Here is a 19,799-nt window from a genome sequence, read left to right as displayed (position 1 = left end):
TCTGATTGGGAACCATACCAGGCCAACAAAGAAATATAAAACATAGATTGCCCACCCTAGTCACACCCTGACCTAACCAAATAGAGAATTAAAAGGATCTCTAAAGGTCAGGGAGTCATTAAAACTTGTTTTTTAACCACTTCACAAATTTCTTGTTAACAAACTATAATTTTGGCAAGTCGGTTAGGACATCTACTTTGTGCATGATACAAGTAGTTTTTCCAACAATTGTTTACAGACAGATTATTTCACTTATAATTCACTGTATCACAATTTCAGTGGGTCAGAAGTTTACATACACTAAATTGACTGTGCCTTTAAACAGCTTGGAAAATTCCAGAAAATTATGTCATGGCTTTAGAAGCTTCTGATAGGCTAATTGACATAATTTGAGTCAATTGGAGGTGTACCTGTGGATGTATTTCAAGGCTTACCTTCAAACTCAGTGCTTTGCTTAACATCATGGGCAAATCAAAATAAATCAGCCAAGACCTCAGAAAAAACATTGTAGACCTCCACAAGTCTGGTTCATCCTTGGGAGCAATTTCCAAATGCCTGAAGGTACCACGTTCATCTGTACAAACAATAGTTCGCAAGTATAAACACCATGGGACCACGCAGCCATAATACCGCTCAGGAAATAGACGTGTTCTGTCTCCTAGAGATGAATGTGCTTTGGTGCGAGAAGTGCAAATCAATCCCAGAACAACAGCAAAGGACCCTGTGAAGATGCTGGAGGAAACAGGTACAAAAGTGTCTATATCCACAGTAAAACGAGTCCTATATCGACATAACCTGAAAGGCCGCTCAGCAAAGAAGAAGCCACTGCTCCAAAACCACCATAAAAAAGCCAGTCTACTGTTTGCAACAGCAGATGGGGACAAAGATGGTACTTTTTGGAGAAATGTCCTCTGGTCTGATGAAACAAAATTAAAACTGTTTGGCCATAATGACCATCGTTATGTTTGGAGGAAAAAGGGGGATGCTTGCAAGCCGAAGAACACCATTCCAACCGTGAAGCACGGGGGTGGCAGCATCGTGCTGTGGGGGTGCTTTTCTGCAGGAGGGACTGGTGCACATCACAAAATCGATGGCATCATGAGGGAGGAAAATTATGTGGATATATTGAAGCAACATCTCAAGACATCAGTCAGGAAGATAAAGCTTGGATGCAAATGGGTCTTCCAAATGGACAATGACCCCAAGCGTACTTCCAAAGTTGTGGCAAAATGGCTTAAGGACAACAAAGTCAAGGTATTGGAGTGGTCATCACAAAGCCCTGACCTCAACCCTATCGAACATTTGTGGGCAGAACTGAAAAAGTGTGTGTGAGCAAGGAAGCCTTCAAACCTGACTCACTTACACCAGCTCTGTCAGGAGGAATTGGCCAAAATTAAACCAATTTATTATGGGAAGCTTGTGGAAGTCTACCCGAAACATTTGACCCAAGTTAAATCAAATCAAATGTATTTATATAGCCCTTGGTACATAAGCTGATATCTCAAAGTGCTGTACAGAAACCTGGCCTAAAATCCCAAACAGCAAGCAATGCAGGTGTAGAAGCACCTGCAAGTGTAGAAGCACAAACCATTTAAAGGCAATGCTACCAAATACTAATTGAGTGTTTGTAATTTTCTGACCCACTGGGAATGTGATGAAAGAAAAACTATTTGAAATAAATAATTCTCTCTACTATTATTTTGACATTTCACATTCTTAAAATAAAGTGGTGATCCTAACTGACCTAAGACATGGAATTTTTACTAGGATTAAAAGTCAGCAATTGTGAAAAACTGAGTTTAAATGTATTTGGCTAATGTGTATGTAAACTTCCGACTTCAACTGTATATACTAAATAATATATGTGTGAAATTTGTTTTGATTTAGAATGGACCATTCTCATGCAAACAGTGGTAGGGGAAAAAAAAACATGTCATCACTGCACTTAAATAGCGAATGGAGGACGCTTTCCCTGTGGTTCATTTTCATGCCAGTGAGGTCGGCTATACTCCTGTTGTAAAGAGAAGTAATGTGCTTCATATTTGCTTAATATTAGGAATGTTGAGAAATAAATCAAGTAGGCCTAGCCTATAGAAAGCTGAATGGTGCCACACCTTTATAATAGATGCCATCACTCTGTTTTCTCATACAATTGCATAGCCTATAGAAATGTTGCACTACATGAGCTCATGGGCTCTTATGAAGTGTTTGATTCGTTTTGTAAAGACATTTGCATTGATGGCAGAGTGATTAGAGGGACAATAGAGTGCTGAGTACCAGGCAGTTAGCAAGTTTGGTAGGCTACTAATGACCATCAGCAGCATCAGAACTTGGAGATCCTTATTACCGTGACTAAATGGTCACGTGGAATTTGACTGCCTTCATGACTCGTGATGGTCACTGCAACATCAATGTTGTATTTTGAGACAGGCTTGAATAAGCTAAGTAGCCAATAGGCAGAGGGTAGCATCATTTGTCTGATTCTCTGTAATAATGGATGGGAAAAAGAATGCATTTTATTTTGTAAAAAGGTTTCTTGCATCAAACAACACACCAACATTTTCAGTCACCTTGTCTGAAGGACAAGTGGATAGGATAAACAGTTAAAATATATATATTTTTTTAAACTAGGCAAGTCAGTTAAGAACAAATTCTTATTTACAATCTCCCCAGCCAAACCCAGATCACTGGGCCAACTGTGAGGCCTCCCTATTGGACTCCCAATCACAGCCGGATATGATGCAACCTGGATTCAAACCAGGTCCTGGAGTGACACCTCTTGTACTGAGTTGCGCAATGGTCTAAGACACTGCCACTCGGGAGACCAGTTTAATATCAACCCCTGCACGTTTTTATCAAACGTTTAATGGAATGTAGGCCTACACTGAACACCACACATTGGCTGCTACTGTAGGGTGAATGATAGAACAGCTATATCCATGTTAAAAAGTTATTGGAAGGCCTCCCGGGTGGCGCAGTGTTCTAAGGCACTACATCACAGTGCTAGCTGTGCCACCAGAGACTCTGGGTTTGAGCCCAGACTCTGACGCAGCCGGCCGCGCCCGGGAAGTACATGGTGCGACGCACAATTGGCCTAGCGTGTTCCGGATTAGGGAGGGTTTGGCCAGTAGGGATATCCTTGTCTCAACGTGCACTAGCGACTACTGTGGTGGGCCGGGTGCAGTGCACGCTGACCAGGTCGCTAGGTGTACGGTGTTTCCTCCGACACATTGGTGTGGCTGGCTTCCTGGTTGGATGCACGCTGTGTTAAGAAGCAGTGCGGCTTGGTTGGGTTGTGTTTCGGAGGAAGCATGGCTCTTGACCTTCGTCTCTCCCGAGCTGTACGGGAGTTGTAGCGATGAGACAAGACAGTAACTACTAATAATTGGATACCATGAAATTGGGGGGAAAAAGGGGGTAAAAAAATTATGGGATGCTTTTTCTCCATTGTTTTTGAAGGTAGGCCACTCTGGTAGGCCTGCATTATGATCAAATTGCCACAGTAGCCTACTTGGCCAGTAGCCTACTTAGTGGGTACAGCCTCAGTGTTCACAGTAAATACGTGCTGGAAGTTGTACCGAATGTTCACAACATTCAAGTTTGCTCTCAGCAGAACTGAAATTTGCTCAGTGCCAAAAACAATTAGACGGAACGTAGCTCCAGGCATGTCCCAACAGACAGACCTGGCTGGCACTGTGGGATGAGATTAAAACAGGAAAAGCACATAGCCCACACTACAACCACAGGCTTTTCCTAAGAAATATACATCCAACTGGCTGTGGTCGTGTGTAGATAGAGAGATAGAGAGAGAGAGAGAGAGAGAGAGAGAGAGAGAGAGAGAGAGAGCCGTAGGCAGTCATGGCTATGTGCTCACTGCCCACAAAATGAGGTGGAAACTGAGCTGCACTTCCTAACCTCCTGCCCAATGTATGACCATATTAGAGAGACATATTTTCCCTCAGATTACACAGATCTACAAAGAATTCAAAAACAAATCCAATTTTGATAAACTCCCATATCTACTGGGTGAAATACCACAGTGTGCCATCACAGCAGCAAGATTTGTGACCTGTTGCCACGAGAAAAGGGCAACCAGTGAAGAACAAACACCATTGTAAATACAACCTGTATTTATGCTTATCTATTTTCCCTTGTGTACTTTAACCATTTGAAACTTCTGTATGTGTAATGCTTACTGCTAATCTTTATTGCTTATTTCACTTTTGTATATTATCTACCTCACTTGCTTTGGCAATGTTAACACATGTTTCCCATGCCAATAAAGCCCCTTGATTTGAATTTAATTGAGAGTGAGAGAAAGAGAGAGACAGAAAGAGAGCGACAGAGAGAGACAGAAAGAGAAAGACAGAGATAAAGAGAGAGAAAGACAGAAAGAGACAGAGATAAAGAGAGAGCGAGAGAGAGAGAGAAAGAGAAAGACAGAGATAAAGAGAGAGAAAGACAGAAAGAGACAGAGATAAAGAGAGAGAGAGAGAGAGAGAGAGAGACAGAGAAAGAAAGAAAAAGAGAGTCAGAGACAGGGATATGCTATACAGCTATAGGTGGAGTGTGATAGCCACCCTGCCCTAAACGTGTGTGTGACACCGTGATCAGGGTTTGTCAGGGAGACCAAATGAAAGGCAAAATGTAATTTCTCGCACGCACGCACGCACGCACACACGCACGCACGCACGCACACACGCACACACGCACACACACACACGCACGCACACACACACACACACACACACACACACACACACACACACACACACACACACACACACACACACACACACACACACACACACACACACACACACACACACAGGAATGGGGACGTGGATACCTAGTCAGTTGCACAACTGAATGCATTCAACCGAAATGTGTCTTCTGCATTTAACCCAACCCCTCTGAATCAGAGAGGTACGGGGGGCTGATTTAATCCACGTCATCAGCGCACAAGAACAGTTCTTGTGTGGCTTAACTGCCTTGCTCAAGGGCAGAAGACACAGTATATCACCACACCCTTGCTTCCCTGCTGCTCCGTCAAGTCACACAATGTACCCTTCATTCAGAGTAAGACAAGAGGAGGACAAAGAGAGAGATGACTGTTCTTTACCAAAACAAGAACAACACAACAGTTGTTCAGTAGAGGCCTGGTTCAACACCCTCCATGCCCTCCTCCTCCCCTCTGATAACTGAGTACAAGTTTGAACAAATATGGAGAACCAACAATCAGTTACATTTCCACATCCACTAGACTGTTTGATAAGAGAGGTGTGGTAATAGCGGAGGTATGGTGTTAAACAGGAGAACAGAAGGTGGGCAGTGGGTGACAGTTCTGGGATGCAGTACACAGCTGTTCTGTTCTGGCCACCCCTTGGTGAGATCCAGATGATAAGGTACACACACACACACACACACACACACACACACACACACACACACACACACACACACACACACACACACACACACACACACACACACACACACACACACACACACACACACACACACACACACACACACACACACACACACACACACAGCATCCCTCCATGGTTTACATACATGGAGCCATTCAGGTTCCACCAACCACATCCCACCAAACTAAAAACCACTCCTCTTCCACTGACCAATTCTCAATACAGAACATATTGGCCAGGTCATCACCCACTCAGACCCAAGCCCAGTCAGCAGAATTCCAGCAGATTCCCATTCTTGCCCCTCTAGCATTCCAGCATCCCCACCTCTCCCACACAGATCTGCACTCTGACAAGAACACGCTGGGCTAAAGCTCTGTTTCAGCTCTAAATAAGGTTATTCTATGTCTAGAATATAAGAGAATAGCAGCCTATTAGTGGGAGAAGGAATGCAAAAAAGCCTCAACTATAAGGCACCCTTACCCCTTATGCATATCTATCACACATCCAATGCCCTGCAATTCACAGAACTCAACTCACCAGACCATTTATTGGCCTATTCTTTAATGGTCAAGGCATATCAGGAGAGAGTCAATTCAATCAGATGTCTATCTGGATGTCCTTTTCCAGGTCACAGCACCTCTCTGCCTTAACGAAGCCCACAGAGACGCTCAGTTTGGCTGTTACCTAGCAACAAGTGTTCTGAGTGACATTCGATATCCATAAGGCCATACAGCATGACAGGCGGCTGGAACGGGCCGAGAGCATTCATCCTATAGAATCCTCGTTTGTAAAGAAAAACCTCTAAGACGGATAAAACAGACCGTAAACACGGCACCCAGAATGTCAAGTGCACTCTGTTGTTAAGACTGTCATGAGAGACGATGCAGACTGCAACAGTGACATGAATAACAATCGGAGGGAAATACTTTATACAGCCGCAGTTAAACACATTCCTTTGAATGGTCTGATTTGATTAGGCTAGATATGGCAGCCAGTCTGTTTCTTTATCCTCTCCTCCCTCACTGTCTTGTTTGGCCGGCTGGTGTTGTCAACTGCACAAACAGACTACTGTGTTTGATGAACACCAAGTTGTTATCCTATCTCTGGTGTGTGAAGACACATTCTGGGCGTTTGAATTCAGCAGCAGGTAGAATCTCTCTCTCTGTCTGTCTGTCTGTCTGTCTGTCTGTCTGTCTGTCTGTCTGTCTGTCTGTCTGTCTGTCTGTCTGTCTGTCTGTCTGTCTGTCTGTCTGTCTGTCTGTCTGTCTGTCTGTCTGTCTGTCTGTCTGTCTGTCTGTCTGTCTGTCTGTCTGTCTGTCTGTCTGTCTCTCTCTCTCTCTGTCTCTCTGTCTCTCTGTCTCTGTGTCTCTGTCTCTGTCTCTCTCTCTCTGTCTCTGTCTCTCTGTCTCTCTGTCTCTGTCTCTCTGTCTCTCTGTGTCTCTGTGTCTCTGTGTCTCTGTGTCTCTCTCTGTCTCTCTCTGTCTCTCTCTGAACCATTAACTGGTGCCTCCATTGTAGACAGAGAGTTAATTAAGACACAATTAACTGGTGCCTCCATTGTTGGCAGTTAATTATCTGTGTGTGTGTGTGTGTTTTTCAATTAGAGCAGTAGCAGCAGATAGTAAAACAGAGGCTCGATGCTTCAGCGTGCATTTGTGAACACGTCAATACTCTCCCAGTCTCAATCTATCAGAGCTCATTAAGCCCAACAGTCTTTTCCCATCCCTCTCTCCTTCCCTCTTTCTTTCTCTTCCTTTCTCTCTCGCCCCTTTATCTCTCTGTAGGTGAGTAGGCTCGTATGGTTTGGATGAGCTTAGTCCATTGGAACTTCACTGGCAACAGCCATAAAACCATTTTATATACTATTAATTGGGACATTTCTCTCACAACATCAAGCAATGTTTCAATAAACACAAAGCTGCAAGAAACGCTCTGGATAAGAGCGTCTGCTAAATGACTTAAATGTAAATGTAAATGTAAAACAAAACACCGAAGCCAATCAACCTGCATGTGGCACAAAGCCAACAGGAAACAGATTAATTATACAGTTTGCCTTCACTTCAGATCAGTGCAGATCAATAGGATGACATCATGAGAAGGAACTTCTTTAGACTAGATTCACCCCCTGGTAGTGTACTACAGCCTAGTGTACTACAGCCTAGTAGTGCCCCTCACCTTGCACTTCATCATGTCGCTGACCCGTTCCTGCATGGACTGTCCAGCCTTGGGTCTGACCAGGATGTAGAGGGTTCGGACCTCTGGACAGGACCGCAGCAGTTTCTCCACCAGCACCTTGCCCATGAAGCCTGTGGCGCCAGTGATCAGCACATTCTTGCCTGCGTAGTAGTCAGCGATAGATGCCATGCTGGCGTCTGCCCCTGCCCCTTCTTCTGTCTTTCCCATCTGTGTAGCTCGTCCCGGTCCCAGCCTTCACAAGGCAGCTCCTAGAGAGATAGATAAAGGGGTGGTTGGAGAGAGAATGAGAGAGAGAGAGAGAGAGAGAGAGAAGAAACGATAGGAGACAATTAGCTGAGGCTGAGAGAAAATTAGAACCACACTACACTCTGTTCAGACTCAGAATCTCTTTACATGAGCAAACACTCATTACTCTTGACATAACCTACACTATGTATTGTGTATGTATTAATGCTTAGTATTAGGTGACAGACCTGTAGAGAGAAGTAAAGCTGGGACTCACTGGGTGCTGGGAGTAACTTTGTTAATGACATGGTAAGTGGGGAGGACAGGAAGGTCAAGCGTGTCTGTGATGTTATTGCGGATGTAGTGAAAGTGTCACACCCTGATCTGTTTTACCTGTCTTTGTGCTTGTCTCAACCCCTTCCAGATGTCACCCATCTTCTCCATTATCCCCAGTGTATTTATACCTGTGTTCTATGTTTGTCTGTTACCAGTTCGTCTTGTTCGTCAAGCCTATCAGCGTTTTTCCCCTTGCACCTGTCTTTTTCTAGAAATGCTTGTGTTCCTAGCTCCAACAGTGAAGTAGTATATAATAAAACACAAATCAAAAAGTAAAAGAATGGAATTAATAAATATGAATGCAAAAAAAATGTTTTGTGCTAATAATGTAAGAAATAACACCAAAAAAACTAAATACTGCAAAGTTGCTTAGGAGCTAGAAGCAGAGCTGCCATGTCGATCAGCGATCATGAATATTCATAAGGCAATCAATCACAGCCTATAGCTGTAGTAAAGGTAATGCATCATTATTACCCCATTCAGAAGAGTGTCAGCCAGCTTTGGTTATAAGATAGTTTCCAAGCCAGTACAAAAAGCATCATTAACCCCTCCCTTCTCAGGGCAGTCATCCAGAGAGCCAACTACATATCGAGGTCAGCAATAGAGCTCGCCAGCTTGTAGTCACAAAAAACTGAAATGACTTAGCATTTTCTACCTCTAGCTTGTTCAACCATTCCTATGGAGGAAATTAAAAGGGATAGAATGGGGTTTTGGGATAAACGCAGAAAACAAGGTCTGAGGTTGAAATAGGTTTAGGAGATTCAGTCATTTTAGCAGATGTTCTTATCCAGAGGGACTTACAGTAGTCACTGCATACATTTTCATACTGATCCCCCACGGGAATCCAACCTACAAACCTGGCGCTGCAAGTGCCCTGCTCTACCAAGTGAGCCACACATTTTGTTCTATGAGATAACATCAGTCAGTCAACATGACCCTTATGAATTATGAAGACTTCATGTGCTTTGGGACTGTTTTTGTCAGTCAACATGACCTTTATGAATTATGAAGACTTCATGTGCTTTGGGACTGTTTTTGTCAGTCAACATGACCTTTATGAATTATGAAGACTTCATGTGCTTTGGGACTGTTTTTATTACATCAATTCTTCAGAATTCACAAAAAGTGACATTAGCTGATGAAGATGATCTCCTAGAATAAAATGTATAAGATCTCTTAAGCCTGTGTTTACCACAGAACTTATTTTGGGAGTTTATCCAAAACCCCTACAAAACCATTAATTTCCCCACAGGCTTTGGCCATCGAGCCATGGTGGAATTAGTGTCCGTTAGTGCCTACAAAAAGACACCATTACTATTGCTCTCAATGTCCTCACTCCTACTGTAGCTTAACACCTTAACCAGCATGAGATGTGAGGTGAACAACATCGCAGCACGATCCGTGACTGCTGCAGGCTAGGGTGGGGTGTGTGTGTGTACACGGGTGGCTTGGTCTGTTAGAGCAGCACCCTCACGGTGTGTTTGAGGAGTATCATCTCACATTCTTATGTCAAGCATAGCACATACCCACACACACTGCTGCGCTCGGGTGGATCAAAGTATGTTCAATTTCATATTTGACTTGGTGATGGTAAAATGGCATGGTTTAAAAGTGTATTATTGATATTGTGAATCTGGCATCCTATTTATAGAGTTAATGGTTGTTACTTCTAAAGATCCAATCAAGCATGGACCATTTAAAAAAAATGTATTTCACCTTCATTTAACCAGGTAGGTTTGAGAACAAGTTCTCATTTGCAACTGTGACCTGGCCAAGATACAGCAAAGCAGTTTGACACAAACAACAACACAGAGTTATACATGGAATAAACAAACATACAATCAATAATACAGTAGAAAAGTCTATATACAGCATGTGCAAATCAGGTAGGACAAGAGAGGTAAGGAAATAAATAGGCCATGGTGGCGAAGTAATTACAATATAGCAATTAAACACTGGAATGGTAGGGCGTGCAGAAGATGAATGTGCAAGTAGAGATACTGGGGTGCAAAGGAGCAAGATAAATAAATAAATACTATATGGGGATGAGGTAGATTGGATGGGCTATTTACAGATGAGCTATGTACAGGTGCAGTGATCTGTGAGCTGCTCTGACAGCTGGTGCTTAAAGCTAGTGAGGGAGGTAAGAGTCCCCAGCTTCAGAGATTTTTGCAGTTCGTTCCAGACATTGGCAGCAGAGAACTGGAAGGAGAGGTGGCCAAAGGAGGAATTGGCTTTGGGAGTGACCAGTGACATATACCTGCTGGAGCGCGTGCTACGGGTGGGTGCTGCTATGGTGACCAATGACAGTATACCTAGCTTCACGTTGAAATGATGGTGTCCTTTGGGTTTATGTAGGCTAGCTACATTGACATCTGATTTGTCCAACCTCACACCAAATGTACTTTCAAATCCAGCCTGCGTTAGAAAAGTTAGAGGAGTTACTTTCAACTATTCAATGTGATTCCATTCAACATATCACACGTCTCTCCAAAGCGGATGACAACCCTGGCCTCAGTTAACCAGCCTGCAAAACTGGTGTCCTATCAGCCTTATAAACGATGCCCATCAAATACTGGCACAAAGATTGGTCAGTGCTTAGTGGGGCCAGCCAACCAACCATGATAAGTGTTCAAGCTAGAAAAGCCATGTGCGGGTTCTCTGTATCCTTCTCCATCTTCTCTCCTGGTCTCTGGGCCACAGGTTCGCAACAGTGTTAGCTGAAGGACTGGAACTACATCCCCCAAAGAAACGACTAAGATAACAGAGAAAATAGAGAAAAACCTACCTCCCTCCCTCAAACACACATCTCTGACCCTAACCTCTCTCTCCCACAGTGTGACTCTTTAAACGCCCCTACAAAAGGGGGTCACGGTCAAGGTCCCTCCATTGATATCATGTCATTCCGGCTCTATGCTCCAGTATATCGCAGAGATTCTTGGGAGACGAAAGGACCAGGGGGGAGGAGCTGGAGGTCACTATGGATTTGCTCCTCACATGGATACACACACACACCAGCGGTCCAGCCAGGGCATTCCATCCAGGTCACAGCCTGCAGCCGCTCGCTCCTCTTCTCCCCATCATGAAGTAGATTGGAGTGAAGGAGCTGATAGGAATAGCCTCACTAACACTCACACAGTATGGAACTATGGTTATCTATGATCTGTAGACCACTATACTCTCTGTGACTGCTTGCAGTAGTTTGGGTCTATAGGGAGAGACTGGCTCTCCTGCCTTCACTAAACGTCAGCTATGGTATGTCCTTCACCAAGGGGATGGACACTGACACCTGCTGCAGTAGAGTCCCAGTCTTAACACATGGGGCTGGGGGGGCAGAGGGGAGCTGTCACTCACAGACATGCAGCTTGGAGCGAGGGAAGGTGAGGTTGATCCTGGCTCAGGATAAATCCCCAAACCATTTATCTAGTCGATAATGTGTATGATCGAGACTTAGAGGACTCAGCCAAAGTAAGGCTCTGGAGATGTCAATCTGTATTAACTTGATCCAAACTGCTCTGTCACTAAATGACAATATCATCACATTCCCTGCTTTGTAACCCTAAAGAATAAGTCAACTACTTGTTTGCTGATAAGTGCAGAGTCTTCTTGACAAAGAACCATGTAGCCTCAGAAAGTAATTTAAAGACAGTTCCATAATGATGTTGAGAGACTTTTCTGCTACCAAAGTTACAACACAAATCCTCCTCCACTGCAGTATTTTCTCATTAGGCATCCAGCTACTGCCGTTTCCTTTGAATGAGTGCTTTTCTGTGCTTTTCCTTGGCAGCTCCTCTCACCAGGAGGTCTGTGCCTGTTTTAAGGAAGACAGCTGTTGGAGTCACAGCGTTCCTCAGCGGTACTCTGCCACAGAGGGCCTTACAGCCTTTAAGCACATCAATCTACCATTGGTCGGTCAGTACTAAGAACGGGCAGTGCCCAACATCACAAAAGAGAAGTCAGCAGCCTTTTTCACAAAACAGCCACTCTGCCCTGAGAACCCAGGCCTTGGAGGCTGCTCAACCAAAGAGCACCACCCACAACAGTAAACACAGCCACTCTCCCCTGAGAACCCAGGCCTTGGAGGCTGCTCAACCAAAGAGCACCACCCACAACAGTAAACACAGCCACTCTCCCCTGAGAACCCAGGCCTTGGAGGCTGCTCAACCAAAGAGCACCACCCACAACAGTAAACACAGCCACTCTCCCCTGAGAACCCAGGCCTTGGAGGCTGCTCAACCAAAGAGCACCACCCACAACAGTAAACACAGCCACTCTCCCCTGAGAACCCAGGCCTTGGAGGCTGCTCAACCAAAGAGCACCACCCACAACAGTAAACACAGCCACTCTCCCCTGAGAACCCAGGCCTTGGAGGCTGCTCAACCAAAGAGCACCACCCACAACAGTAAACACAGCCACTCTCCCCTGAGAACCCAGGCCTTGGAGGCTGCTCAACCAAAGAGCACCACCCACAACAGTAAACACAGCCACTCTCCCCTGAGAACCCAGGCCTTGGAGGCTGCTCAACCAAAGAGCACCACCCACAACAGTAAACACAGCCACTCTCCCCTGAGAATCCAGGCCTTGGAGGCTGCTCAACCAAAGAGCACCACCCACAACAGTAAACACAGCCACTCTCCCCTGAGAACCCAGGCCTTGGAGGCTGCTCAACCAAAGAGCACCACCCACAACAGTAAACACAGCCACTCTCCCCTGAGAACCCGGGCCTTGGAGGCTGCTCAACCAAAGAGCACCACCCACAACAGTAAACACAGCCACTCTCCCCTGAGAACCCGGGCCTTGGAGGCTGCTCAACCAAAGAGCACCACCCACAACAGTAAACACAGCCACTCTCCCCTGAGAACCCAGGCCTTGGAGGCTGCTCAACCAAAGAGCACCACCCACAACAGTAAACACAGCCACTCTCCCCTGAGAACCCGGGCCTTGGAGGCTGCTCAACCAAAGAGCACCACCCACAACAGTAAACACAGCCACTCTCCCCTGAGAACCCGGGCCTTGGAGGCTGCTCAACCAAAGAGCACCACCCACAACAGTAAACACAGCCACTCTCCCCGAGAACCCGGGCCTTGGAGGCTGCTCAACCAAAGAGCACCACCCACAACAGTAAACACAGCCACTCTCCCCTGAGAACCCGGGCCTTGGAGGCTGCTCAACCAAAGAGCACCACCCACAACAGTAAACACAGCCACTCTCCCCTGAGAACCCGGGCCTTGGAGGCTGCTCAACCAAAGAGCACCACCCACAACAGTAAACACAGCCACTCTCCCCTGAGAACCCGGGCCTTGGAGGCTGCTCAACCAAAGAGCACCACCCACAACAGTAAACACAGCCACTCTCCCCTGAGAACCCAGGCCTTGGAGGCTGCTCAACCAAAGAGCACCACCCACAACAGTAAACACAGCCACTCTCCCCTGAGAACCCAGGCCTTGGAGGCTGCTCAACCAAAGAGCACCACCCACAACAGTAAACACAGCCACTCTCCCCTGAGAACCCGGGCCTTGGAGGCTGCTCAACCAAAGAGCACCACCCACAACAGTAAACACAGCCACTCTCCCCTGAGAACCCGGGCCTTGGAGGCTGCTCAACCAAAGAGCACCACCCACAACAGTAAACACATCTGTGCCAACCACCTGGGTTTCAGGCAGCAGCGGGCACCGGCTGCCAACAGCCCTATCTCATCCAACAACCTGGCATTGTGCACTCCCTGGAACCCGTGAAGTACATAGGGGCCGTGCCCTACTTAGGAGCCCAACTATTCCACAGCCACAGACTGTCAGTCTGCCTGTCTATCGTTGGCTAATGGGTAAAACACAGAGCTCTGTTTAGAGATTAAGATGGGTGACATTGATGATGAACGATGATTACTGTTTTCATGAGGCACAACGTTTACTGGGAAGGATGAGTAGGGTACAGCCTTGTGAATGAGGGCTGGCATTCGCAAAGCTACTTTCCTTCGTTTTGCATGCCTACTGGTTTGGCCAAAAGAGGAAATGAGTTCTTCCTTTCTCTGTGTTGCTATACGGTGCTCTTTGGCCTGAGGGGGTGGATGATGGAGAAATATACTGGTCATTAGATTAAAGCAGTGATTAACGTTTCAACAAATTACACCTTAAAGAAAAAAAGATGGATGAACATAATCCTGTGGTTTAGCCTGTGTATGACTAGAGGGAATAGAAGGTACATGAGAACGCTAACAAGCAAACTAAGAAGCACAATGAGTTGGTTTTCAGCCCAGAACCCACATCAATTTCAAGATGGTGGAAATTCAGTGGACCGCCAACAGGTTAGTATGACATTGACTGACAATCCACTGCTGGCCATTCACTATTCCCAGGAGACACAACAGTGTCAGTAAACCAGACACAACCCTCCACTGTTGCTGAAGCATCCATGTCTTGGGCCTTTTTCAATGATGCATCATCCTTACATGTAACAGCAGCCTCTACTTCCTGCTATCTAGGTCATAATAGTGTAAACAAACATCACTTTGAGGTCAAAACACAAAGCAATCCACAAAAGCCTTTCACCTATAAGTGACAGTCAAGGGCTCTCGTTGGAGATGGCATTATATTATTTAACCCACACAAACATTCTGTCAGGAGTTTTTCCTGCTTTGTTTTTTGTTGCCTTGCATGTGTGGGCGTTTAATTGCCAAAATAGTTCGATTTAATTGCATTAGCTGTGCAAAAATCTTTAAGCTCTTTCTTTTATAAGCCTATATGTGATTAATTTAATCTAATAATGCATTTCATTGAGTAATTTCCTTTCTAGTTCTCCCGCCACTCTATAGATACACAGTAAACCTGGGCTATGGAGACGGTTGTTGTTTTATGACGGCACATTTCCAGTATGGTGCTTGGCCCATAGACTCTCACTTTGCTGTTTCCACAAGCCGACTGTCAGATTCAGGTGTCCTCTATGGAACTCATGCACTGGTCGATTGAATGTGTGTTACCTGTGATCTAAAGGATTCTGTAATTACACTACCCCTGACAGTGAGTGATAGAGGCTGGGTACATGGTGTCTATTTGCCTTTGGTCCAGACCCAGACCTGGCCTCTGCTCACTGTACTGCATCACCCTGGTCTGAGTCAGACAGGCCAGGCACAGGATATCATGGCACCTTGGCATCAGTCCAAAGCTCCTATATGGTGAGTGACAGCTACCACAGCTTCCTTGCTCATTAGCCTATATGATCCAGGATATCTGTGTCCGTTCCAAAGACAACCTGCCTAAACTGTGGGTATAACGTTTAGGGTTTAATCATGTTAAAATATTGAATATGACAGTAATAATATATCATACATAGAGTAAAATACAAGCCTATATGTTCACGTATTTTAGTAATGGACACATCCACTCAATCGCATGACATTTTGAAAGCCACACAGACCAAAATTATGTGATCCCATGAAAATACACACATGCACTGGTAGTCCTGTCCACACACGCTCTGGTAGTCCTGTCCACACACTCACTGGTAGTCCTGTCCACACACTCACTGGTAGTCCTGTCCACACACTCACTGGTAGTCCTGTCCACACACTCACTGGTAGTCCTGTCCACACACTCACTGGTAGTCCTGTCCACACACTCACTGGTAGTCCTGTCCACACACGCACTGGTAGTCCTGTCCACACACGCACTGGGAGTCCTGTCCACACACGCACTGGTAGTCCTGTCCACACACGCACTGGTAGTCCTGTCAACACACTCACTGGTAGTCCTGTCCACACACGCACTGGTAGTCCTGTCCACACACGCACTGGTAGTCCTGTCCACACACGCACTGGTAGTCCTGTCCACACACGCACTGGTAGTCCTGTCCACACACGCACTGGTAGTCCTGTCCACACACGCACTGGTAGTCCTGTCCACACACTCACTGGTAGTCCTGTCCACACACTCACTGGTAGTCCTGTCCACTGGTAGTCCTGTCCACACACGCACTGGTAGTCCTGTCCACACACGCACTGGTAGTCCTGTCCACACACGCACTGGTAGTCCTGTCCACACACGCACTGGTAGTCCTGTCCACACACGCACTGGTAGTCCTGTCCACACACGCACTGGTAGTCCTGTCCACACACGCACTGGTAGTCCTGTCCACACACGCACTGGTAGTCCTGTCCACACACTCACTGGTAGTCCTGTCCACACACGCACTGGTAGTCCTGTCCACACACGCACTGGTAGTCCTGTCCACACACGCACTGGTAGTCCTGTCCACACACTGGTAGTCCTGTCCACGCACTGGTACCTGTCACTGGTAGTCCTGTCCACACACACACTGGTAGTCCTGTCCACACACACTCTGGTAGTCCTGTCCTCACACACTCTGGTAGTCGTGTTCTCACACACTCTGGTAGTCGTGTTCTCACACACTCTGGTAGTCCTGTTCTCACACACACTCTGGTAGTCCTGTTCTCACACACTCTGGTAGTCCTGTTCTCACACACACTCTGGTAGTCCTGTTCTCACACACACACACACACACACACACACACACACACACACACACACACACACACACACACACACACACACACACACACACACACACACACACACACACACACACACACACACACACACACACACACACACACACACACACACACACACACACACACACACACCACAAAACCCCTGCATGCCTTTTACAGGCATTACATAATTAAAACATGCTACAGCAAATACAGGAATAGTCTTGGTCCTACATCCCATCAGGAAGTGGGGAGTCACCAGTAGAACATCCTGCTGTGTGTAATAACTATTTACCAAGGTGTTGGCGGCCCAGTCCCACCTGTCCCTAGGCTGCCACACAGAGACCAGATGCTGATGGGAACAGGCCCTAATTCACACCAAAGACTCATTACTAAGATGGTGAACAGTTTGCATATCAGGCTAACAGGGGGATGCTTAGTTAGAACCCATTCATCACAGGCTGGGACTGTGGGCCAGTGACTCAATCCCCTAATGTGGAAAAGGGGATATCGTTGCAGCCATAACCACCGACTTCTCAATGTTTCCTGCATCACTGCAGGAGCTTCAAATCAAGTGCTTTTAGAACTGGGGTGACTGATCAATAATGCACTTATTCCATTTCACCCTGTCAACTGATGCCTATGTGATAGATTTCTGCTATTGACATGAAGGATGCATGAAAGTGAAGTCTATTTCCAGCCTTGACTTGAGTGACAGGCCCTGAGTAGTCATGAGACCAGACTGAGGTCAGGAGTCGTGACCCAGGCAGACTGATTAGTTTAATCAAGCATTGAGTGGAGAGTCACGTTACAGTGAACAGGAGATGGAGGGACATGGACATGTGCACAACAACACATCAACGTACTACTACACACTAAATGATGGAGGGGCCTTGATCGCTGCCAGCTCGGTCTATCATGAACAAACATTGGGTGTCATTGACAAGATGCCTGTATTCCATCTATTGGTCTTACATTGTGACCATGGGCCAAGTCACCAGGTACCTAATAGGTACAATGGAAATAGAGGGTTGAAAGTAAGAACCGGGAGTTTTTCCTGACCACAATCCTAGTCCAGAAGAAAACTCTTAAGTTGGGAGGCTTCAGATGGTAAAAAGCAGGAAGGGGGTTAGGATAGATCAGGGATGGGCAACTCCAGTCCTTGGGGTCCAGAGAGGTTTCACACTTTTACCCCATCCCTAGAAAACACAGCTCATTAAACAAATTGCATTCTAAACTGAAAACCATGATTAGTTGATTTTTGTAGTCAGGTGTGTTAGCTGGGGCAAAACTGTGACACCAATCAGGCCCCCCGAGGACTGGATTTGCCCATCCCTGGGTTAGATTAAGGGGAAATGATATACCACTCCCAGGCAGATTACAGTATTGTAAAATATTTCTTTCTTTCCATGAACTCGGCACACAAGAAGAAAATCTCCCTGGATGCCTACAACAAACATAGACAAGATGTTCTAACATGTATCATCCACACAACCATCTGTAAAGTAGAGGTACAACCTAGAAAAGCTCACAGATATCAAGGGAGATGTAGGACTATTCTTCTTTCACAGGAGAACAATTCACAAAGGAATATTTTTTATGTAGGTTTTTATCCTTTCAAAGCCAAGATCGCCAAAGACAATTTTCCATTAACCTAATGGACAATAAAGTTTTCTTTCAAATCTGACTAACTAGATTTTGGGCCGGGAGTTCTTGTTGTGTTCATTTGGTTGTTCGGGGAAAAGGGGATACAATCAGCTTTGGCCTTCTGCTGGGTACAAGGCTGGTCGGAGTGAGAAATTAAATAAATGCTGCTCTTGCAGCTCCCAGCTGTCTCTAAGGTTATTCTCAGAGACACCGCTACTGCTATAAAGTCTTGTCCCACTTATCTCACAATGTGAAAATATTCCAAACACAGACAATTAAGTTGTTAGCTTCACAGTGCTCTTCCAGTAGGTGACAGACATTCTTGAGACATGCAGGTGAGAGTAAGACATTCTTGAGACATGCAGGTGAGAGTAAGACATTCTTGAGACATGCAGGTGAGAGTAAGACATTCTTGAGACATGCAGGTGAGAGTAAGACATTCTTGAGACATGCAGGTGAGAGTAAGACATTCTTGAGACATGCAGGTGAGAGTAAGACATTCTTGAGACATGCAGGTGAGAGTAAGACATTCTTGAGACATGCAGGTGAGAGTAAGACATTCTTGAGACATGCAGGTGAGAGTAAGACATTCTTGAGACATGCAGGTGAGAGTAAGACATTCTTGAGACATGCAGGTGAGAGTAAGACATTCTTGAGACATGCAGGTGAGACTGAGTGGCTCTATCATTGGAGAAGCTGTGAGCAGCGTTAGCCTATAGCATACTGGTCTATAGCCATCCTTTGGGATAACATCACTGCCGACATTTAAACAGTTTTATAACTTAGGCACGCACACGCGCACACACACACACACACACACACACACACACACACACACACACACACACACACACACACACACACACACACACACACACACACACACACACACACACACACACACACACACACACACACACACACACACACACACAATTGTATTGGTCTCCATTCCCTCTATTAACCCATTTAACCCAGTCTAGAGATGGAAAATCAGTACCTCTTCTCAATGATGCCTTATGATATTCTGTAAACAGAATACCCGTGTCCTTCTATGGTTCAGAAAATGTCAAACGCTACCCTGTTTTTTTCTTTTTTCCCAGCTCCCACAACACAGCTCTGGTCTGAAACAGCCAACAGGTCCACAGACATCATAGGGAGGCAGCTAGTGTTGAATTTATATCCCTGCTTTGAGGCGTAAATGTTCCATCAAATGAACTGTTAACAGTGTGTCAGGCAGCTGGGCAGCTCCCCGCCCCGTCTCCCCTTCTCATCCAAAGGCCATTCATCCTTGAGGTCTGACAGGTCCCCTCCTTGATCCCTTGCCTCCCCTGCTCATAAATACAGGGACCGGGTACAATGGCCTTCAGTGGTGACACAGCGGAATCTGGGTCTCCCATGAGGGATGTGGGTCAGGTGCAAGAACAGCGTTTCGTTTCCTTCCTCTTTCCTCTGCCTCA

At 45.9% G+C, this 19,799-nt stretch overlaps 1 protein-coding gene across 2 annotated transcripts in view; it reads right to left on the bottom strand.

The window, feature by feature from the left end:
- Nucleotides 1–19,799, bottom strand: part of LOC124014441 (fatty acyl-CoA reductase 1-like) — a 65,039-nt gene that overhangs the window by 34,801 nt on the left and 10,439 nt on the right. For both annotated transcript variants that reach the window (XM_046329422.1, XM_046329423.1), the window contains exon 2: nt 7,608–7,876. In XM_046329422.1, the coding sequence (XP_046185378.1) occupies nt 7,608–7,835 (228 nt within the window). In that variant the 5' untranslated portion in view covers nt 7,836–7,876. The remainder of the gene's footprint in view (nt 1–7,607; nt 7,877–19,799) is intronic.

The sequence above is a fragment of the Oncorhynchus gorbuscha genome, linkage group LG25 (genome assembly GCF_021184085.1).
Source record: "Oncorhynchus gorbuscha isolate QuinsamMale2020 ecotype Even-year linkage group LG25, OgorEven_v1.0, whole genome shotgun sequence".
In the NCBI taxonomy this organism is placed as follows: domain Eukaryota; kingdom Metazoa; phylum Chordata; class Actinopteri; order Salmoniformes; family Salmonidae; genus Oncorhynchus; species Oncorhynchus gorbuscha.
This window is presented reverse-complemented; position numbering and strand designations above follow the sequence as displayed.